This window comes from Mobula hypostoma, chromosome 14 (assembly GCF_963921235.1).
Source record: "Mobula hypostoma chromosome 14, sMobHyp1.1, whole genome shotgun sequence".
NCBI classification, from domain to species: domain Eukaryota; kingdom Metazoa; phylum Chordata; class Chondrichthyes; order Myliobatiformes; family Myliobatidae; genus Mobula; species Mobula hypostoma.
In genome coordinates, this window is record NC_086110.1 from 61040969 (window position 1) to 61064992 (window position 24024).

General features: G+C 44.0%; 2 protein-coding genes across 3 annotated transcripts in view; one reads left to right on the forward strand and one right to left on the reverse strand.

Annotated features, from left to right (window-relative positions):
* Positions 1-1231: 1231 nt before the first annotated feature.
* On the reverse strand, positions 1232-2765 carry mplkip (M-phase specific PLK1 interacting protein). The gene has a single exon (XM_063067200.1). The coding sequence runs from the start codon at positions 2301-2303 to the stop codon at positions 1686-1688; it is 618 nt and encodes a 205-aa protein (XP_062923270.1). The 5' UTR covers positions 2304-2765; the 3' UTR covers positions 1232-1685.
* A 1367-nt stretch (positions 2766-4132) lies between these two features.
* LOC134356542 (uncharacterized) overlaps positions 4133-24024 on the forward strand; it is a 36153-nt gene continuing 16261 nt past the window's right edge. The window contains exons 1-3 of one of the 2 annotated variants that reach the window (XR_010020384.1): positions 4133-4515; positions 7349-7609; positions 10458-10885. Coding sequence is in view for 1 of the 2 variants with exons in the window: in XM_063067504.1 (XP_062923574.1) it covers positions 7391-7609 (219 nt within the window). In the remaining variant the exon portion in view is untranslated. Of the gene's footprint in view, positions 4516-7348; positions 7610-10457; positions 10886-24024 lie in introns of those variants that run through there. The other variant, XM_063067504.1, reaches the window with a different exon arrangement.

The following is a 24024-nucleotide window of genomic DNA, read 5'->3' on the forward strand; positions in this document are numbered from 1 at the left end:
TTTAATAGTACTAAAAGATTCCTGGAGTTAAACAAAAGGGATGTGCTGTTTGACAAGGATAAGAACATATTAGAAAGCACTAATGCACAGTATTTTGATCCTGTAAAGCTAAAACCTAAACAATATTAAAAAGCAGACTTAAATGTTTCTGTCAACTAAAATACAACAGATGTTGTGACATTGACAAGGTCTGCATGTATATGAAGCAAATATACATTGCCCACCCATCTCATAACCCCCTCCCCACCAAAAACATGAAGACTTTTGACAGTGTCCATCAGGCAAAGTATGACAAAACAAAAAAGTTCACCCAATTCAATGTATAGGAACAATAAATATATTGAATACATTTCCTCCCTTCAAACAACACTTCACCACAATCGTCTTTTCCAAAACTAATAAAACCTCTAATGGATTTGATAGAGCCTGCTATTTTCGAAGTTGAATGAGCAGTTCCCTAATTTCAACTGTTGCCTTTGTACAAATCAAACTCAGCTGGAAGTTGGGGTAATAGTTGGTATGAGGAAAGAAGAAAGTGGGAAGTCACTGTGTCAATGCCACCATTCAAAGACTTCCATCAAGAAGTGCTTTAGTACATTACAAATGTACACATCTTTGTGGTTCACCATGATGAACTTGCCAAATATTCCAGCAAACCTCACTATGTATACATCGGGTTTTATTGGCTTCCAGTACCAGTGGAAGGGTGGCACTTCAAAAGATAGATAACACTTTTATTTCTTCCTAGCCATTAACTGCCTGCAAACAGAATTAGTGTGCTCACCTGTCCATAATCAAGGCATAAAGAGCACCATTTCTATGTTCCCTATGCTTAAAAAAAGTAAATTTTATGATAAATTACAAGCCACAATTAGAGTCAAAAGAAATATTTCTCCTTACACTAATAAAATTCTTCCCCAGTTTCACTGTTACAAACGCAGTCCAGGTCAATTATTTTACAGGTAGGTGATTGAAAGTCTAGCTCAATTCTTATCTACAATTTCTAGGGAGAAAAAAAACCTAAAAACACAACAAAATCCTGAAGATACCAACACACACCTTTACTGCACACATGCCCCAGATACACCAACTCAATTAAATCATACATAAATCATTTTTCTTTCTTCTGTTTTACATACAATTAGAAATATGGATTTACAAAAATTAAACATTGAAGCTTTTACCTTTAATCTAAAAAAGTTGACAAAAGTTTTAAAAATGACCATTTCAGTGGCTTACAGTAAAAAAATTAGATGACACTCCCTAACCCGCTCATTAATGCATAGAGGTGGAAAAACCTGCAAAACAATTAGTCACTGTCCACTGGCTGGTGATTAATTTAGATAGTTAGGAGCAGGCACTTTTCCTATTCTGCAGCGGTTGCACTCTCCCAGATAACATCCAAAGAGCTCCCATGTGTTGCAAAGGAAAGAAAAATCGGTGTGGTTAAAAAAATAGGTCTCGTTAAAAAAGTCAATCTGCCAAAAAAAAAGTAATCAATTTTGTTTTTTAAAAAATGTTTGGTCTCTGGAGAGAAGTGACAGTGGGAACCAGAGAAAGTTCTTGTTCACTGGGTGTGAGACAGCACTGTGGAGGTCAGTTTTAGCTATCTTACCCAGAGTGCAGATGGAAGGAAGAGGTCGAATCTGCTCTCTGCCCGGATGCGATGTTGCTTGGAGAAGCTGTTAGCTAAAGTACCTGCCTCTTTTAGTGGAGCTGACGGACTGCGGGGTCCTGTACTGCAGGTTGATATCAGAGGCGGAGACCGGTTCCAGGTCAGCCCACGGGTCCTGCAGCATGGACGGTTTGTAATATTGCTCCACGGGCGCCGGTGACTTCCTCTCCAGGATGCAGCCGCCTCCTCCGAAAGGTGTGGATGTCCTCGGCGAGCCCTGGTAGCGGCGGTGCGCCGAGCCGGGCGAGGGCTGTTGAGACGCGGTCTGGCTGGGAGAATGAGGGTGGTAAGACGGCGAGGAGTAGCGACCGCGGGCCCGTGGGCTGTGCCGGGACGTGAAGCTCTGCGGCGTCGGCTGTTGGGGGCCGGGGGACGGGCTCTTGTACCGGTGCTGCTGCTGGTGGAAGGGCGACAGGCCCGGGCTCAGCTGCTGTTGTTGCTGCTGCTGAGGAGATTTGGTGAAAGCCCGGTGCCGCACTCCGTAAGGAGGGGTGCCCACGTTGCCTGGGAGCCCCCAAGAGAAGGTGCCGCCTGCCCCACCTCCAACCGGTCCCGCGCCGGGGAACGGGCCCGGACTTGGGCCTACAGGCGGCGGGCTCCGGAAGCCCTGCCTCATGGGGCGGAACATCCCTCACCTCACGTTACCACGCTGATCCACTGCCCCGTCTCCTCCTGATTCACCTCGGCTCTTCCAGGCGGACCACCACCGGCTTAGATTTTTTGTATTGTTGTCAAAATCCTAGGCCCACACTGTACACGTCGAAGCTTCTCGAATTGTGCGCCACCCGTTAAGCCATCCCCCGCTCTTCCGGTCGGTGCGGCTCGTCATTTCCGTCTGTGGTGCCTCCCAGGAGAGGCCTCGCAGCGGCGGCACCCACGCGTCGCCACGGCAACCGTTTGGTTGGTTCCCAAATTTTTCTGCGAAGGAAACAAACGCGAACTGACCTTTGCCCAAGAATTTGCGTTAAAAACCTTGTTCAAAGTAAACATTTTACTTTTATGTGTGGAGATAAATGAACAGGCAAGTAAAAGTCTTATTATGGGGACAAGTTTATTTTTGTGTCACCAATTTTCATATGAAATTCCTCCAACAATGAAAGTAAGCAGGCGGTGGATTTCTTTGTCACTCTGTTTGAGACTATCTATTCAGTTGTCAGTGTTGTGCAACTCCTGAACTGATTCATCAGATAAAAAAAACAAACTTTTCCTTGTCCCAATTCAAAACCTTTTTTTTCTTGGCCATTCACAATTACCACCATGGACACCATCCAAAGCATTACTTTTATCATAAATATCTAACATTGAAAGTAAACTCTCAATTGAGACAAGAACACGACTAGACAGATTGTTGTTGTTTGATAGTCTTGTGACTCATCCTCAGTCTCTGAGATTTTGCACGACCTCCAAACTTGTTTTTCTCTCCAAATTCCTTGCATCTCGTCCTGAGTTGCCAGTACATGTTTGAACCCTATGTTTTTGATTCTGCTCTTGGAGGCTGACTCTGCATGTAACCAACTTTCCATGTATTCAAACTGTTACGTACCCCGTAACTGGGTTGCCAAACCAGCAGAAGTGGATCACTCAGTTGGAGTCTGGATTACTAGAACTAAGAAAATTTTATTAAAGAAACAAGCAACACAGTACTCTAATCAAAAGGATAATAAATGCAACAGTTCAGCAATGATAAACACACATGTACACAGAATTAGGATAACAGGATCAATCAAGCTCTATCGTCGACTAGGGATAAATGACCAGTTTCAAAGTGACGCAAAGTTCAGTTCAATTGAATTCAGTTCAGTTCGCAGTAATGACTGCCGTGGGAGATGGACAGTGGGGGGGAAGGAGAGAGAGAGCAAAACGAATGAATATTCAAACAGCTTCCACACAGACCTTCGATATTCTTCGCAGTCAGCTTTCGGGCGAGCCCTTTGTGATGTCTTCTCCAGATACGATCGTTTCTCTGCGTTGAACCTGGCACCCAGGCAAGGGCCGACACACACCAGGTTCCCGCCGATCGTGCCTTTCCACCCTGTGCGTCTATGGCTTGGTCCCTCAACCAGCCCACCAAAATCTCCCACCGACTTGTGGGAGACGCACCGCTTCCAGGGTCTCGTTACCTCGGGGTGTCGTGTGTGTCTTGCCTTAGCGAACCTGTCCCTTTTTATCCCCCTGCTGGGGTATCGCCTGTCCATCACTTCAAACAGTTCAGGGCTCAAAGGGGGAGCCGATCTTGACAGCTCTCCTTCCGTTAAACTCTCCCGTCCCTTCGTTAACATCTCCAAATGCTGCTCCGTTGTTTTCCTTATCTCTCTTTCTCCTGAAGACAGGTGGCAGACCAATTGCTGATCCCACTGGTGCCAGCACAGGACAGCTAATATCTTAATCTATGTATATTCTCGTCACAAAACACAGGTTCCTTGTTCAATACTCTTTTGCACTTTGAAGCAGCGTAGGACAACTATTCACAATTTTATCCACAGCTACTCAGAGTGAGCTAGATGTCCACTGATCTTAAATATATTAATATAGATTCTGTGGCATTGCTTATGATAAATCAGCCTATGTACTGTTTTTACACAAATAACACTATTGACTATAATATAGTTGGTTGGGCCAGTGGAAGAGCTGCCTCACAGCTGCAGGCCGCAGTCCATGTGAAGTTTGGATGTTTTCCCTGTGACCTGATGAAGGGTATCAACTTGAAACACTGAATCTTTATTCCTCTCCGTAGATGCTGTCTGACCGGCTCCAGCATTTTATGTGGTTCCCTGTGGTCTTGTTATTTCTCCTTGCATCCCAAAGGCCAGCGGGTGGGCAGTTGCTAGCTGCTCCTATAGGTGAGTGGTCTAATCTGAGGAAATTGACAGAATACAGGGAAAATGGATTTACTGTAGAATCTGTGGTTAATGGCTAGTGTGGATTTGGGCTGAAGAGCCTGTTTCAGTGCTGTATTGCCCTAAAGCTTTGATTAGAATACATAACGTATTTTTTTGGTGATGGCAAAACTCAAAAAGATTATCTGTATATCATGAAGTCATAGTCATACTTTATTGATCCTGGGGGAAATTGGTTTTAGTTACAGTTGCACCATAAATAATAAATAGTAATAGAACCATAAATAGTTAAATAGTATTATGTAAATTATGCCAATAAATTATGAAATAAGTCCAGGACCAGCCTATCGGCTCAGGGTGTCTGACCCTCCAAGGGAGGAGTTGTAAAGTTTGATGGCCACAGGCAGGAATGACTTCCTATGACGCTCTGTGCTGCATCTTGGAGGAATGAGTCTCTGGCTGAATGTACTCCTGTGCCCACCCAGTACATTATGTAGTGGATGGGAGACATTGACCAAGATGGCATGCAACTTGAACAGCATCCTCTTTTCAGACACCACCGTGAGAGAGTCCAGTTCTATCCACGACATCACTGACCTTACGAATAAGTTTGTTGATTCTGTTGGTGCCTGCTACCCTCAGCCTGCTACCCCAGCACACAACAGCAAACATGATAGCACTGGCCACCACAGACTCGTAGAACATCCTCAGCATCGTCCAGCAGATGTTAAAGGACCTCAGTCTCTTCAGAAAATAGAGACGGCTCTGACCCTTCTTGTAGACAGCCTCAGTGTTCTTTGACCAGTCCAGTTTATTGTCAATACGTATCCCCAGGTATTTGTAATCCTCCACCATGTCCACACTGACCCCCTGGATGAAAACAGGGTCACCAGTACCTTAGCTCTCCTCAGGTCTACCACCAGCTCCTTAGTCTTTTTCACATTAAGCTGCAGATAATTCTGCTCGCACCATGTGACAAAGTTTCATACAGTAGCCCTGTACTCGACCTCATCTCCCTTGCTGATGCATCCAACTATGGCAGAGTCATCCGAAAACTTCTGAAGATGACAAGACTCTGTGCAGTAGTTGAAGTCCGAGGTGTAAATGGCGAAGAGAAAGGGAGACAAGACAGTCCCCTGTGGAGCCCCAGTGCTGCTGATCACTCTGTCGGACACACAGTGTTGCAAGCACATGTACTGTGGTCTGCCAGTCAGGTAATCAAGAATCCATGACACCAGGGGAGATGCATCGCTGTCAGCTTCTCCCCCAGCAGAGCAGGGCGGATGGTGTTGAACGCACTGGAGAAGTCAAAAAACGTGACCCTCACAGTGCTCGCTGGCTTGTCCAGGTGGGCGTAGACACAGTTCAGCAGGTAGACGATGGCATCCTCAACTCCTAGTCGGGGCTGGTAGGTGAACTGGAGGGGATCTAAGTGTGGCCTGACCATAGGCCGGAGCAGCTCCAGAACAAGTCTCTCCAGGGTCTTCATGACGTGGGAGGTCAGTGCCACCGGTCTGTAGTCATCGAGGCTGCTGGGGCGCAGCGTCTTCAGCACAGGGACGAGGCAGGACGTTTTCCAAAGTACAGGAACCCTCTGGAGCCTCAGGCTCAGGTTGAATACATGGTGAAGTACTCCACATAGCTGAGGGGCACAGGCTTTGAGCACCCTGGTACTGACACCATCCGGTACTGCAGCCTTGCTTGGGTTGAGACGTTTCAGCTGTCTTCTCACCTGTTCAGCCATGAAGCCCGCCGTGGTGGTTTTGTGTGGGGGAGGGGTGTAGTCATGAAAGTAGGGTGGGGGACTGTTAAGAGGGGTAGGAGGGGAGAGTGGAACATGTGTTGATTGGGGGCCGACAACAGATGGCTCGTGGGGGATGGGCAGAGGTCACAATGTCAAATCTGTTAAAGAACAGGTTAAGTTCATTGGCCCTGTCCACACTGCCCTCAGCTCCTCTGTTGCTAGTTTGCCAGAACGCAGTGATGGTCCTCACCCCCTCCAGACCTCTCTCATGTTGTTCTGCTGGAGTTTCCACTCAAGCTTCCTCCTGTACCTGTCTTTAGTCTCCCTGATCCTGGCTTTCAGGTCCCTCTGTATTGCCCTCAGCTCCTCCCTATTTCCATCTCTAAACGCCCTCTTTTCAGCGTTCAGGATGTCCTTAATGTCCTTTGTCACCCATGGCTTGTTATTTGAATAACAAAGGACAGTTAAATACTAAATTAACATACGCAAAATACTGAAGGAACACTGCAGCTCAAACATTATCAATGGAAAAGAATAAAGAGTGGATGTTTCGCGTGGAGACCCTCCATCAGGACTGGAAAGGAAGACAGAATAAGAAGGTTGGGGAAGGGGAAGGAGTACATTCCGGAAATCCAGAGCTACACACCTTAACTCCTGGAGGAACTCAGCAGCTCAGGTGGCATTTATGAAAAGGTATAACAGACACTGTTTCCTGCTAAAAATTTCTGAAATGTATTACAGGTAGTAGTGATTCTGTAGCTCCTGATGAAGGGTCTCAGGTCAAAACGTCAGCTGTTTATTTCTCCAATATTTTGTTTGTGTTATCTGTATATGTTTGGTTTTGAAGGTATTAAAATTTACACCAGGAAGAGTGAAGGTGTGAGATGTATGATTCAACTATCCTTATTTTGTATAACTACATCAAAAACCTGCCACTTTTTTTGGAAGGCGATGAAGCAACTGATCTGACAGTAACTGTATGTGAAGCAATGTCATCAAATATTAACTGTGATGCCTTATTTAATATTTAATGATGCCTCTTTAACTTGAATTTAGTGAGGCATTAACTTCACGCTTCTATTCTTTTGCCAGATAAATAGTTGAAGCTTGCCTGCTAAAAAGTGTAAATGGAAAATGGAATTTCAGGAGAAAGGTGTGGTTGGAAGTAGAGCTAGTTTAGTTTTTGAATCTCCTGGCAGTAACAGTAATGTGGTGATAAGCCCCACCCATTTTCTACATTCATGGGAATCTGAAAGAAAACTCGTTGATGTTCTAATCACACTCAGTGAAGAAGCCGAAGAAGATGAAAAGCCAATGGATCAGTCTATCCTTTGTGGTGGATGGGATGATGCAGTAAGTAGTTTAACCCTCTCACCATTGAATTTTCTGTTAAACTTGTAATACAGAAATAGATGGATTAGCTTTAATTGTCACAGGTACATCGAAACATACAGTGTTGTTTACAATCAAATCAGCGAAGATTTTGTTTATCAGGCCACAAGTGTGACCACAGTTCCGGTGCCAACATAACATGCTCATAACTTATAAACCCTAATTGTATGTCTTTGGAATGTGGGAGGAAACCGGAACACCCGGAGGAAACCCACACCATCATACAACATCCATACAGACAGTGGAGGGAACTGAACCCTGATCATACAGTTTGGGCTGTAAAGCGTTGTACTAACTAGTAAGCTACTCTGCTGCCCACAGCACAGATTAAGCTGATATTAACAAGATCATTTTTTTTTCTGTGTATTTCTAAGCAACACACACAAAATTCTGGAGGAACTCAGGAGTCAGGCAGTGTCAATGGAAAAAAGTAAACAGGTGACGTTTTGGGCCGAGACCCTTCTTCAGGACTGGAAAGGAAGGGGGAAAATGCCTGAATAAAAAGATGGGAGGGGAAAGCACCCATCACCGACTTTATCTGCTCAGGGGATCTCCCATCCACTGCTACCAACCTTATAGTTCCCACACCCCGCACTTCCTGTTTCTACCTCCTACCCAAGATCCACAAACCTGCCTGTCCTGGCAGACCTATTGTCTCAGCTTGCTCCTGCCCCACCAAACTCATTTCTGCATACCTCGACACTGTTTTATCCCCCCTTGTTCAATCCCTTCCTACCTATGTCGTGACACTTCTTACGCTCTTAAACTTTTTGATGATTTTTAAGTTCCCTGACCCCCACCGCTTTATTTTCACCATAGATCTCCAGTCCCTATATACTTTCATCCCCCATCAGGAAGGTCTCAAAGCTCTCCGCTTCTTTTTGGATTCCAGACCTAATCAGTTCCCCTCTACCACCACTCTGCTCCGTCTAGCGGAATTAGTCCTTACTCTTAATAATTTCTCCTTTGGCTTCTCCCACTTCCTCCAAACTGAAGGGCGTAGCTATGGGCACCCGTATAGGTCCTAGCTGTGCCTGCCTTTTTGTTGGCTTTGTGGAACAATCTATGTTCCAAACCTATTCTGGTATCTGGCCTCCACTTTTCCTTCGCTACATCGACGACTGCTCACGCATGCTGAGCTCGTTGACTTCATTAACTTTGCCTCCAACTTTCACCCTGCCCTCAAGTTTACCTGGTCCATTTCTGACACCTCCCTCCCCTTTCTAGATCTTTCTGTCTCTGTCGACGGCTTATCTACTGATGTCTACTATAAGCCTACTGACTCTCACAGCTATCTGGACTATTCCTCTTCTCATCCTGTCTCTTGCAAAAATGCCATCCCCTTCTCGCAATTCCTCCGTCTCCGCCACATCTGCTCTCAGGATGAGGCTTTTCATTCTAGGACGAGGGAGATGTCCTTTTTTAAAGAAAGGGGCTTCCCTTCCCCCACCATCAACTCTGCTCTCAAACACATCTTCCCCATTTCTTGCACATCTGCTCTCACTCCATCCTCCCGCCACCCTACGAGGAATAGGGTTCCCCTTGTCCTCACCTACCACCCCACCAGCCTCCGGGTTCAACATATAATTCGTCGTAACTTCCACCACCTCCAACGGGATCCCACCACTAAGCACGTCTTCCGCTTTCTGCAGGGATCGCTCCCTATGCGACTCCCTTGTCCATTCGTACCCCCCCCCCCCACCCATCTCCCTCCTGGCACTTATCCTTGTAAGCGGAACAAGTGCTACACATGCCCTGACACTTCCTCCCTTACCACCATTCAGGGCCCCAGACAGTCCTTCCAGGTGAGGCGACACTTCACCTGTGAGTCAGCTGGGGTGATATACTGTGTCCGGTACTCCCGATGTGGCCTTCTATATATTGGCAAGACCCGACACAGACTGGGAGATCGTTTCGCTGAACACCTACGCTCTGTCCGCCAGAGAAAGCAGGATCTCCCAGTGGCCACACATTTTAATTCCACGTCCCATTCCCATTCTGATATGTCTATCCATGGCCTCCTCTACTGTAAAGATGAAGCCACGCTCAGGTTGGAGGAACAACACCTTGTATTCCGTCTGGGTAGCCTCCAACCTGATGGCATGAAGATTGACTTCTCTAGCTTCCGCTAATGCCCCACCTCCCCCTCGTACCCCATCCGTTATTTATTTATATACACACATTCTTTCTCTCACTCTCCTTTTTTCTCCCTCTGTCCCTCTGACTATACCCCTTGCCCATCCTCTGGGTTCCCCCCCCTTTTCTTTCTCGCTGAGCCTCCTGTCCCATCATATCCCTTTTGCCAATCACCTGTCCAGCTCTTGGCTCCATCCCTCCCCCTCCTGTCTTCTCCTATCATTTTGGATCTCTCCCTCCCCCTCCCGCTTTCAAATCTCTTACTAGCTCTTCTTTCAGTTCGTCCTGATGAAGGGTCTCGGCCCAGAACGTTGACTGTACCTCTTCCTAGAGATGCTGCCTGGCCTGCTGTGTTCACCAGCAACTTTGATGTGTGTTGCTTGGAGGGGAAAGACGCTAGCTGGAAGGTGCAGGTGCAGCCAGGTAAGAGCAGGAGAAGAAAGAATCTGACTGGAGAGAAAAGTGGACAGTAGGAGAAAGGGAAGGAGGAGGGGACCCAGAGGGAAGTAATAGGCTGGTGAAAATAAGTGAAACTTTCCTCTTCTATTGGATTCTTTCTTCTCCTGCTCTTCACCTTTCCCACCCATCTAGCTTCACCTGTCACCTTCCAGCTGGCCTCTTTCCCCTCCCTCCCCCACCTTTTTATTCAGGCATCTTCACCCTTCCTTTCCAGTCTTGAAGAAGGATCTCAGCCTGAAAAGTCAGCTGTTTACTGCTTGTCCTGCTGAATTCCTCTAGCATCTTGTGTGAGTTGCCCTGGATTACCAGCATCTGCAGACTTCCTCATGTTTGTATTCTAATTTGACAACAATAAACTAAATAAAAATAGAAGACAATGAAATAGTCCTACATTTTTTGGAGATTGAAAGAGTGAGAAATGAACTCATGGAAAAATAACATTTCTGGAGAGCCCTGCTAGGTACATGCAAAAGATTGTTCGTGGTAAAAGCAAACAAAAAAAAATTCTACCTGGCAAATAAAACAATTTCCTTGAGGCTTACTGAGATATTACAATGAAGTCGGGTTGCACTTTCGCTACCTTGGGATGTCCCAAAGAGCTTTACACCAAATTAACTACTTTTGAATAGTAATCAGTATTGTAAGAGCAAAACACAAAATGCTAGAGAAACTCTGTAGGTCTCACAGCATCTACGAAGGGAAGTAAACAGTCATTGGATCATGCCAAGACCTTTCATTGCAACTACATCACTAATGTAATGTACATAGGAAGAAAGCAAATCTCCATTCAAGAAGTTCCCATCAGATTATGATCAGATCATCTGCTTTTATCAATGTAGAAATATAGACCAGGATACTCTGTTTTTCTCTGAAATAATATCATACATATCTTATGTTTATTCAGAAGAACAGATGATACTTTCTTTTAAATGTTTTACCTGAATGGCCGCGCTAGTAACAGTGCAGTACAACTGTGGTGTTGTACTTGTATGGCCTCAATTGTTTTTTTATATATATCCGAGTCTCGGGAGTGAGACATTGTGATGCAGAGGCAACATTGTTAGCCAATGAACCACAGCAACCAATTTTCCATCCACATTTTTTTAACTTTAGACATCAACTGGAATCCATCCAGCACTAAAGCCACTCTAATTCCATCTGGGAAAATCAGCAGTCTATTCAGCCCCAAACCCCCCCCCCCCCAGTTGTGCTCCATTTCCTTTGGTAGACTGCTTAACAAGTATCCTCAATCTCCATACTGAAGGTTTAAATTCACCGAGCAGTCATTTTCAGGTGACAGAATTGGAATATCTTTCTGATTATACCTTTCAATGTTGGAACCACTAATTCTATTATACTGCCTTTTGTACCTCCTTTTTCTCTGCCTATCCCACGGCAACCTATTATTTTAAAAACAGAACTAAATTAGTCTTCAACCTTCTTTAAAAAAAATTAAAAATAATTTATGTTTATGCACCTGTCCTCAATGCAGGTGCTGGCATCAGTTAAACTGCACATTGCTGTCTTTCAAGCAAATAATTTCCCCAAGTCTCTGTCCAAAACTTTCCACAGATTTGACTAATGCCTTGACCAATTCCCTCACATGTACTGCAACCCCGCTCATCAGTTTGAACATGTGTTTTTGAGTTTGTAGTGGGATCTATGAATATGAGCAACCACATTAGGAATGAATTAAAAAAATTAGGATGAGAAGTAGTTTAAAAAAAATGACTGAATTATTGACACAATTTGTGTAAAATGCTAAAGTATTTAAAGATATGAATTGTATTAGTCAATTGAGGCTGAGTTCACTCAGTTGTAGAAAGTATGCTAATCCAGTTAGAAAATCCCTTTGAGAACAAATAACCTGTTAAGTTTGACAAAGTGCGGTCTGTACAGAAAGGAAATCTGCTGTGTGCCTTTCACACTGAATCAGATGATACATATCACTAGCATTTTTCCTCAGTAACGAACTATATGTTGCTGATGCAAGCTGGCAGGTGATAAGTGAAGCCTATCATCTCCCTCAAGTGCCCCTCTGCCTTTCCTTTCTCCCATGGTCCGTTCTCCTCTCTTATCAGATTCCTCCTTTTTTAGTCCTCTTATACCTATCACCTTCCAGATTTTCAGTTCATCCCCAACCATCTACCTTCCCCTTCACCTGACTTTAGACCGTTTCCAACTCTCTCCTTCCAGCTTCTCACTTCATCCCCTCACACCCACCCACCTATCTTCCCCTTTACCTGGCTTCACCCATCACCTTCCATCTTGCATTCCCTCCCTGCTCTCAGCCCCACCATCTTATTATGAAATTTTTTTGATCAATGGTCTCAGCCCAAAATGTCAACTGTAAATTCCTCTCCTTAGACGATACCTGACCTGCTGAGTTCCTCCAGCATTGTGTGTGTGTTATTCTGGATTTCCAGCATCTGCAGAATCTGTTGTGTTTCAAATTATTCAGAGTAGCTTGCTCAGTGAAGTTTGGAGATTCAAGTACACTGCTGACCAACTTATGGCTTGTAACAAAGCATTTTGAAATTGTTTTCCTTCTGTAGAGAGTGTAATATCTGCCAGTGCAATATTATTGTTTCTGATACAAAGGTATTTTCAGGAGAGGATCTGATCCTTGTGAGTACCCTATTAGGCAACATAGCAAGCATCTGTAAAACTAAGGCTAATTTTGTTGACCAATCATAACCTTAACTGCTTCACTGCTATTAGCTGCTGCTTGATGCATGTTCCGTCTTTGCTGTTGTTAACAGTAATGTTATAAAAAGACACTGTCGCACTTGATAAATTGCCCGTCCTTTGACTGGACAGTGAAATGGACAGACTCATATGAGAAACAGAAATGCCAAACTGCAGTGATTTGTTCCCAGCCCCCCAACCCGAGCTACATCCTTTGTTGCTAACTCATTTAATTGGTGGCTTAGAGGAATTTAGGAAATGAGAAGGCAATTTTGCTGTTTTAAGCAATTTTGCCATCCAAAGTAATTATGGTTGATTTCTATCGCAGATTCATGTACTGACTGTGGCGCCACACCCTTTTCTTTTATATGCTTGCCTAGAAAAGTCCTATCAAAAATAAATGATAGACAATATTTTTCTGTAACATACACCCAGTGGCCAATTTATTTGGTACTCCTGTACCTATTAAAGTGGCCACTGATTGTATGTTCAGGGCCATTTGCAGCTGTAGCCCATCTACTTCAAGGTTCATTATGATGTGCGTTCAGAAATGCTCGTCAAAGTGGTTCTTTTTTTTTTACAAATTTCTTTATAGAAAGAATTTATTGCATTTTAGAAATCTGTAGTTTATGTTGTTGACTGAGTTGTAGGTTAACATAGGACTGAAAAGAACATAAGACCATTAGATGTAGGAACAGAATTAGGCCAATTGGCTGATTGAGTCTGCTCCGCCATTTCACCATGGCTGATCCATTTCCCTCTCAGCCCTAAACTCCTGCCTTCTTCCTATATGTCTTCATGCCCTGTCCAAGCAAGAATCTATTAACCTTTGCTTTAAATATGTATATGTAAAGCCTTGGCCTCCACACCCGCCTGTGGCAACAAATTCCACAGGTTCACCACTCTGGCTAAAGAAGTTCTTCCTCATCTCTGTTCTAAAAGGACACCTCTCTATTCTAAGGCTGTGTCCTCTCATGCTGGGCTCTCCCACCACAGGAAGCATCCTCTCCATATCCAGTCTATCAAGGCCTTTCACCACTCGATAGATTTCAACGAGGTCACCCCTCATTCTTCTGAATTCCAGTGAATACAAACTCAGAGCCATCAAATACTTTTCATGTGACAAGCCGTTCAACCCTCCAATCGTTTTTGTGAATCTCCTTTGAACCCTCTTCAGTGTCAGCGCATCCTTTCTAAGATAAGGGGCCCAAAACTACTCACAATACTCCAAGTTAGGCCTCACCACTCACTTATAAAGCCTTAACATTATGTCCTTGCTTTTATATTCTAGTCCTCTCAAAATGAATGCTAACATCGCATTTGCCTTCCTCACCACTTACTCAACCTGCAAATTAACCTTTAGGCAACCCTGCACAAGGACTCCCAAGTCCCTTTGTGCCTCAAAGTTTTGAATTTTCTCTCCATCTGGAAAATAGTCTTCCCTTTTATTTCTTCTACCAAAGTGCATGACCGTACACTTCTTGACACTGTATTCTATTTGCCACTTTTTCGCCCATTCTCCTCATCTATCTATCCTTTTGTAGCCTTTCTACTTCCTCAAAACTAACTGCCCCTCCACCTACATTCATATTGTCTGCAAACTTTGCCACAAAGCCATCAATTCCATCATCCAAGTCATTGACATGTGACGTAAAAAGAAGCGGTCCCAACACAGACCCCTGTGGAACCCCACTAGTCACTGGCAGCCAACCAGAAAAGGCTCCCTTTATTCCCACTCTTTGTCTCCTGCCAGTCAGCCACTGCTTTATCCTTGCTAGAAACCTTCCTGTAATACCATGGGCTCTTAACTTGTTAAGCAGCCTCATGTGTGGCATTTTGTCAAAGGCCTTCTGACAATCCAGGTACGCTCCATCAACCGATTCTCCTTTGTCTATCCTGCTTGTTATTTCTTCAAAAAATTCCAACAGGTTTGTCAGGCAAGATTTTCCTTTGAGAAAACAATGCTGACTGCAGCCTCTTTTTTCATGTGCCTCCAAGTCCTTAACAATGACTCCAACATCTTCCCAACCACTGAGGTCAGACAAACTGGCTTATAAATTCCTTTCTTCTGCCTCTATCCCTTCTTGAAGAGTGGAGTGACATTTGTAAGTTTCCAGACTTCTGTAACAAATCCAGAATCTAGTGATTCTTGAAAGATCATTTCTAATATCTCTACAGTCTCTTCACCCACTTTTTTTGGAAGTCTGGGGTGTATGCCATCTGGTCCAGGTGACTTATCTACCTTCAGATATTTCAGTTGCCTAAGAACCTTCTCCAGAGTAATGGTGACTTCACACACTTCTGACCCCTGACATTCTCAAACTATCAGCATACTGCTAGTGTCTTCTACAGGTGTAAAATACTTATTCAGTTGTTTGGCTATTTCCTTGTCCCCCATTACTATCTCTCCAGCATCGTTCTCCAGAGGTCCAATATCCACACTTAGTTCTCTTTTACACTTTATGTATCTTGAAGAAACTTCTGGTATCCTCTTTAATCTTACTGGCTAGCTTACTTTCATATTCCAGCTTTACCTTCTTAATGGCTTTTTTTTTTATTTGTCTTCTGTTGGTTTTTAAAAGCTTCCCAATCCTCTAACTTCCTACTAATTTTTGCTCTATTATATGCCTTTTATGACTTTTATGTTGGCTTTGACTTCTCTTGTCAACCACAGTCATGTCATCTTTCCTTTTGAATAATTTCTCTTTGGGATGTATATATCCTGTGCCTTCCAAATTGTTTGGAGAAATTCCAACCATTGCTACTCTGCCATCATCCCTGCCAGTGTTCTTTTCCAATCAATTTTGGCAAGCTCCTCTCTCATTCCTCTGTAATTCCCTTTACTCCACTGTAATACTGATACATCCTTTTCCTTCTCAAATTTCAGGGCAAATTCAATTATATTATGATCTTGTCCCCAAGGGTTCTTTTACCTTAAGTTCTCTAATCTTTTCCAGTTGATTGCACAACACCCAATCCAGAATAGCTGATTCCCTGAGTGGGCTCAACTACGAGCTGCTCTAAAAGCCATCTTGCAGGCATTCTAGAAACTTATCCTCTTGGGATCCAGCACCCAACCTGTTTTTCCCAATCTACCTGTATCTTGGAATCCCACATGACTATTGAAACACGTCCTTTTGGCATGCATTTTCCATCTCCCATTGTAATTTGTGGACCATATCCTTACTACTATTTAAGGGACTGTAGATAACTTCCATTCGGGTCTTTGCAGTTCCTTAGCCCTACCCACAATGATTCTACACCTTCTGACCCTATGTCACCTCTTTCTAATGATTTGATTTAATTTTTGCCAACAGAGAAACGCCACCCCCTCTGCCTTCCTGCCTATCCTTTCAATACAATGTATATCCTTGGACATTAACTCCCAGCTATAATCTTTCAGCCATGATTCAGTGATGATTCCGTGCCAATCTGTAACTGTGCTACAAGTTCATCTACTTTACTCCATATACTGCGTGCATTCAAATATAACACCTTCAGTCCTATATTCACCCTTTTTGATTTTTGTCCACCCTTTACATTGCATCTCATTCTGTTGACTGAAATTTTTCCCTATCATCAGCCTCTCCCCTTCTTGGAGCCACACTACACACTGCCTCTGTTTGTAAACCAACTACCTATCCTCAGCACTATCACGCCAGTTCCCATCCCCCGCCAAATTAGTTTAAACCCTCCCAAACAACTCCGGCAAACCTGCCTGCAAGAATATTGGTCCTGATTGGGTTCAGGTATAATCTGTCTTTTGTGTAGCTTGTACCTTCTCCAGAAGAGATCCCAATGATCCATAAATCTGAACCCCTGCCCCTTGCGCTAGTTCCTCAGCCACACATTCACCTGCCAAATCATCCTATTCTTACCCTCACTGGAAGTGTATCACAAGTAGCAATCCAGAGATTACTACACTGGAGGTCCTGTTTTACCTAGCTCCCCAAAATCTCTCTTCAGTACCTCCTCACCTTGTCAACCTATGTCATTGGTGCCAATATGCACCAAGACTTCTGGCTGCTCACTCTCCCAGTTGAGAACGCTATAGACCCAATCTGAGAACCCCTGACCCTGGCATCGGTGATGCAATATACCATCCGAGTGCCTCCATCGTGCCCACAGAATCTTGTCTCTGTTCCTCTGACTATGGAATCTCCTATCACCACTGCTGTCCTCTTCACCTCCCTGCTCTTCTGAGCCACAGCACCAGACTCCGTGCCAGAGATCCAGTCACTGTGGCTCCTCACTGGTAGGTCATCCCCTCAACAGTACCTAAGGTGGTATATTTATTTTTGAAGGGAATGGCCATAGGTGTATTCTGCACTGACTGTGCATTTCCCTTCTTTTTGTTGACAGTAAACCAGTTACCTGTAACCGGTAAACCAGTAAACCTAGGGGTGACTACCACCATCAGTACAGGTTTTGGTTTTTTTTTGAAGGTTATAAGATTTTAGGATTAAATTCAACTAATGTATCTAATCTCTGCTTCACTGTACCATTTTTATCATTGATGCAAAGTCTCTTCCAATACCTGTGCAAGTTAAAATTATACTACCTCCCAAGTTCCCTAAACTTGAATGAAATAAGATCAATACATGTTCTAATATGGTACTGTGCAAAAGTCTTTGATTGGACAGTGGCACAGACACAGTAGAAGTGTTCCCATGCAGGTTGAGAGCAGAGCTTGAAAAAGCAGCCAGTTTTCAGCGGGAATCTTTGATTGGACAGTGGTGCAGACACAGTAGAAGCGTTCCTGCGCAGGTCCAGAGCTGACCTTGAAAAACACAGTCTCCCTAAGAGTACTGTCTAGTGGAGCCGTCATCAGAGAGGTCTGAGTCAGAGTGGTAAGGTTTTGGCTCAACAGGCTTCAGCAAGAACAGGCGGAGGCGAGGTAAGTAGGTAAGTTTATTTCTTTTTCTTATTAATTCTTGAAAGAATAGGGAGTATGTCTGCAGGGTCAGTGTTCTGTTCTGGGTGTCAGAGTTGGAATTTCCAGGAGTCTTCCAGCCTCCCTGAAGGCCACATCTGCAATAGGTGCATTGAGACGCAGCTCCTTAGAGACTGTGTTAGGGAACTGGAGCTGCAGCTCAATGACCTCCAGCTGGTTTGGGGTGAGGAGATGATAGACAGGAGCTAAAGAAGGTAGTCACCCTAAGGCTAAAGGAGACAGATAAATGGGTGACTGTCATGAGAAGGAAGGGAGAATGTCAGATAGTGGAGAGCACTCTTGTGGCCATCCCCCTCAACAATAAGTACTCCATTTTGAGTGCTGCTAGGGGTGGGGGGCAGGGGTGGTGCAGTGACCTACTGGAGCGAAGCGACAGCAGCCATGCCTCTGGCACTGAGTCTGGCCCTGTGGCTCTGAAGGGTAGGGAACTGGAGAAGATGGCAGCAGTAATTAGGGAGACAGATAGGTGATTTTGTGGACACAAAAAAGAAACACAGATGGTAGTTTGCTTCTCAGGTGCCAGGTCCACAACGTTTCTGAATGCATCCACAATATTCTGAAAAGGGAGGGTAAACAGCCAGAAGTCATGGTACATATGGGTACCAACGACACAGTTAGAAAAAGGGAGGAGGTCCTGTAAACAGAATACGGGGAGTTAGGAAGGAAGTTGAGAAGCAAGATCTCAAGGGTAGGAAACAACAGGAATTCTGCAGATGCTGGAAATTCAAGCAACACACATAAAAGTTGCTGGTGAACGCAGCAGGCCAGACAGCATCTCCAGGAAGAGGTGCAGTCGACGTTTCAGGCCGAGACCCTTTGTCAGGACTAACTGAAGGAAGAGTGAGTAAGGGATTTGAAAGTTGGAGGGGAAGGGGGAGATCCAAAATGATAGGAGAAGACAGGAGGGGGAGGGATGGAGCCCAGAGCTGGACAGGTGATAGGCAAAAGGGATACGAGAGGATCATGGGACAGGAGGTCCAGGAAGAAAGACAAGTTAGAGAAGTCGATGTTCATGCCATCAGGTTGGAGGCTACCCAGACGGAATATAAGGTGTTGTTCCTCTAACCTGAGTGTGGCTTCATCTTTACAGTAGAGGAGGCCGTGGATAGACATGTCAGAATGGGAATGGGATGTGGAATTAAAATGTGTGGCTACTGGGAGATTCTGCTTTCTCTGGCGGACAGAGCGTAGGTGTTCAGCAAAGCGGTCTCCCAGTCTGCGTTACAGTAGAGGAGGCCATGGATAGACATGTCAGAATGGGAATGGGACGCAGACTGGGAGACCGCTTTGCTGAACACCTACGCTCTGTCTGCCAGAGAAAGCAGGATCTCCCAGTGGCCACACATTTTAATTCCACATCCCATTCCCATTGTGATATGTCTATCCACGGCCTCCTCTACTGTAAAGATGAAGCCACACTCAGGTTAGAGGAACAACACCTTATATTCCGTCTGGGTAGCCTCCAACCTGATGGCATGAACATCGACTTCTCTAACTTCCGCTAATGCCCCAGCTCCCCCTCGTACCCCATCTGTTACTTATTTTTATACACACATTCTTTCTCTCACTCTCCTTTTTCTCCCTCTGTCCCTCTGAATATACCCCTTGCCCACTCTCTGGGTTCCCCCCCCTTGTCTTTCTTCCCGGACCTCCTGTCCCATGATCCTCTCGTATCTCTTTTGCCTATCACCTGTCCAGCTCTTGGCTCCATCCCTCCCCCTCCTGTCTTCTCCTATCATTTTGGATCTCCCCCTCCCCCTCCAACTTTCAAATCCCTTACTCACTCTTCCTTCAGTTAGTCCTGACGAAGGGTCTCGGCCTGAAACGTCATCTGCACCTCTTCCTAGAGATGCTGCCTGGCCTGCTGCGTTCACCAGCAACTTTTATGTGTGTTTCTCAAGGGTAGGATCTTGGGACTGCTGCTTGTGCCATGTAGCAGAGGCTAGGAATAGAATGAGCTGGCAGATAAATGCATGGCTGAAGTATTGGAGCAGGGGGCAGGGATTCAAATTTCTGGATCATTGGAACCTCTTCTGGGGCAGGTGTGACCTGTACAAAAGAGATCAGTTGCACTTGAATCTGAGGGGGCCAATATTCTTGTGGACAGTCTTGCTAAAGCTGTTACGAGTAATTTAAACTAATATGGCAGGGGGATGGGAACCAGTATGATAGAGCTGAGGATGAGCCAGCAAGTTTACAAGTGGATGGGCGTAATATGAATTTAAGGAAGACAAGCCAGTGATTGGGTATAAATGCAGACAGAGCAAAGAGTTCAATTATACCACAGAGCCAAAATTCAAAAGGGTGAAGAATGCAGGACAGAAGGTGACAGAATTTAAATGTACGTAGTATTCAGAAAGTTTTAAAAATCCAACAAAAGGCAACTAAAACAGCCATAAGAAGGGAAAAGATAAAATATGTGGCAGATTAGCCAATAATATAAAGTTGGATCCTAAAAGTTTTTTTTCAGTTATATAAAAAGTAAAAGGGTGGTGAGAGTTGATATTGGACCACTGGAAAATGATGCTGGTGAGGTAGTAATGGGGGGGAGGGGATGACAAAGAATTGGCAGATGAACTTAATGGGTTCTTTGCATCAATCTTCAATGTGAAAGACACCAGCAGTGTGCCAGATGTCCCTGAGTTCAGTACCAGGAGTGAGTGCCATTGCTATTACAAAGGAAAAGGTCTTGAGAGGGATAGGTCACCTGGACCAAATGGACTACATCTCAGAGTACTGAAAGAGGTTGTTGAAAAGATAGCAGACGCATTGGTTATGATCTTTCAAAAATCACTTGATTCTGGCTTGGTTCTGGAGGACTGGAAAAATGCAATTGCCATTGCACTCTTAAAGAAGGGAGGAAGGCAAAAGAATGGAAATTATAGGCCAGTTAGCCGAACCTCAGTTGTTGGGAAAGTGTTGGAGTCTATTATTAAGGATGAGGTCAAAGTAAAATAAGTTAAAGCAGCATGGTTTCTGTAAAGGGAAATCTTGCCTAACAAACCTGTTAGAGTTCTTCGAGGAAGTAACAAGCAGGGTGGACATATACTTAGATTTTCAGAAGGCATTTGATTAGGTGCCACACATGAGGCTGCTTAACAAGTTAAAATCCCATGGCATCACAGGAAAGATACTGGCATGGATAGAGGAATGGCTGATAGGCAGCAAGCAGTGAGTGGGAATAAAGGGGGCTTTTCTGGTTGGGTGCCAGTGACTGGTGTTACTCGGGGCACTATTGGGACCACTACTTTTCACATTGTTTGTCAGTGATTTAGATAATGGAATTGATGGCTTTGTGGCAACGTTTGCAGATGATACGAAGATAGGTGAATTAGGTAGTGCTGAGCAAGCAATGCGATTGCAGCAGTACTTAGACAAATTGGAAGAATGGGAAAACAAGTTGCAGATGAAATACAATGTTGGTAAATGTATACTAATGTATTTTGGTAAAAGGAACTAAAGTGCAGGTTATTATCTCAATGGGGAGAAAATTCAAACATCAGAGCTGCAGAGGGACTTAGGAGCCCTCGTGTAAAACTCCTAGAAGGTTAATTTATAAGTTGAGTCTGTGTTAAAGAAGGCTAATGCAATGTTGGTTTTCATTTCAAGGGGAATAGAACATAAAAGCAAGGAGATAATCCTGAGGCTTTATAAGACACTTGTCAGGCCGCACTTGGAGTATTGTCAACAGTTTTGCCCCGTACCTCAGAAAGGATGTGCTGTCATTGGAGATAGTCCAGAGGATATTCACGAGGATGATTCCGGGAATGAAGTGGTTAACATATGAGGAGCGTTCAGCGGCTTTGGGCTTGTACTCACCGGAAATTAAAAGAATGCAGGGGGATCTCTGAAACCTACCAAATATTGAAAGGATTAAATATGTTTTTTTTTACATACAATGTTTCCAATGGTGGGCATATCCCGAACTAGAGGGTACAGCCTCAAAATTGAGGGGTGATGCTTTAGTACAGAGGTAAGGAGGAATTTTTTAGCCAGGGAGTAGTGAATCTGTGGAATTCTCTGCCACAGACAGCTGCGGAGGCTAAGATTGCTGGTATATTTAAAGCGAAAATTGATAGTTTCCTGATTGGTCAGGGCATCAAAGGTTATGGCGAGAAGGCAGGTGTATGGGGTTGAGTGGGATCTGGGATCAGTCATGATGGAATGGCAGAGCAGACTTGATGGGCTGAGTTGCCTAATTCTGCTCCTATGTCTTATGCTCTTAGGCACGTATATATAGCTAGAGTGCCTAAGACTTTTGCATACTGCAGTAATTTTATGTATTGCACTGTACTGCTGCCACAAAATAAAAACAAATCTCATGCCCTGTGATTGATGATAAAGCTAATTCTGGTTTGGGTCTCTATTGTGGACTGAGAGTGTGAAGGGAGCAGGGAGAGGGGAATTGTGTTTAGGAAAAGGGGGAGGCAGACGCGAGCGAGCGGGAAGCACCAAAGAGACATTCTGGAATGATCAATAAGCCAATTGTTTGGAATTAAATAACCTTGCCTGGTGTCCCAGGGCTAGGTGGGTCTGCACCAGCGCCATCCACGGCGCTCTGCCCTCACCATTCCCAACAATCTTTGCTCCCCCCAGATTTGAAAACTTGCTCTCCACTCCACATTAACAAATACAGAACAGAACACTGCAAAAGTCTTAGGCTATATATATCTGTAAGACTTTTGCACAGTACACTGTATATTTGAATTTCATGAAGAAGAAGTTTTAACTGACACAGGACAAATTCAAACTTCAAAATGGTTTAAATTTAATAATTTGTAGTTCTGTATATATCTACAAAACATGAAGGGTAGGTGGTGAACCTTCTGTGTATTGGATGTGTATTGCATCTATAGATATGGGTCTAACTCCAGCCTTATGCTGTTATCTCATCTACAGGTCTTATAAAAAAGAATCTGCAGATGGAGGAATTCTGAAATAAAACTAGAAGTGTTGGAAAACTCCATTTAGCTACTGTGAAAGTAGAACAGTTGATGTTTTATATCTAGGACCTTTCATTAGAACAGGGAAAGGGGACTTGGAAAGCAAAACCACTTGTACTTTCATAGACGAAGTGAATTTTCATTAATGATATGAATGGTACAGTGATGGAGGTGCTCCCTTTCAGAGTTCTGAAGAATGGTCTCAGACTGAAACATTAACTGCTTCTTTTTCCGCAGATACTGCTTGAACTGCTGAATGTTTTTATTACAGATATTATAAAGTTAACCACTTAATAAGTATGTATGCTGAAAATTGCTGTGTTGACTTAACATTATTGTAGAATTATAACAGTAGGACATTATGTATTTACTGCTTATAAATTTCTGTTTATAAAATAGTTTTTTAAGGCATAAGCCTAATCAGGAACCTATTGACCTCAGAATCAGGTTTATTATCACAGGCATGTGACGTGAAATTCGTTAACTTAGCAGCAGCAGTTCAATGCAATATATAATCTAGCAGAGAGAAAAAAAATAATAAAATAAAATAATATAATAAACAAACAAGTAAATCAATTACATATGTTGAATAGATTTTAAAAAGTGCAGAAACAGAAATACCGTATATTTTTTTAGAAATGTGAGGTAGTGTCCAAAGGTTCAATGTCCATTTAGGAATTGGATAGCAGAGGGGAAGAAGCTGTTCCTGAATCGCTGAGTGTGTGCCTTCAGGCTTCTGTACCTCCCACCTGATGGTAACAGTGAGAAAAGGGCATGGCCTGGGTGCTGTAGGTCCTTAATAATGGACGCTGCCTTTCTGAGACACTGCTCCCTAAAGATGTATTGGGTACTTTGTAGGCTAGTACCCTACAAAGATGGAACTGACTAGATTTCCAACCTTCTGAGGCTTCTTTTGGTCCTGTGCAGTAGCCCCTCCCTACCAGACAGTGATGCAGCCTGTCAGAATGCTCTCCATGATACAACTATAGAAGTTTTTGAATGTATTTGTTGACATGCCAAATCTCTTCAAACTCCTAATAAAATACAGCCGTTGTCTTGCCTTCTTTATAACTACATTAATATGTTGGGACCTGGTTGGATCCTCAGAGATCTTGGCACCCAGGAACCTGAAGCTGCTCACTGTCTCCACTTCTGATCCCTCTTTGAGGATTGGTATGTGTTCCTTCGTCTTACCC

What these genes read in the sequence shown, in the direction of transcription:
- mplkip (XM_063067200.1), bottom strand. Translation starts at nt 2,303, where the DNA reads ATGTTCCGCCCCATGAGGCAGGGCTTCCGGAGCCCGCCGCCTGTAGGC.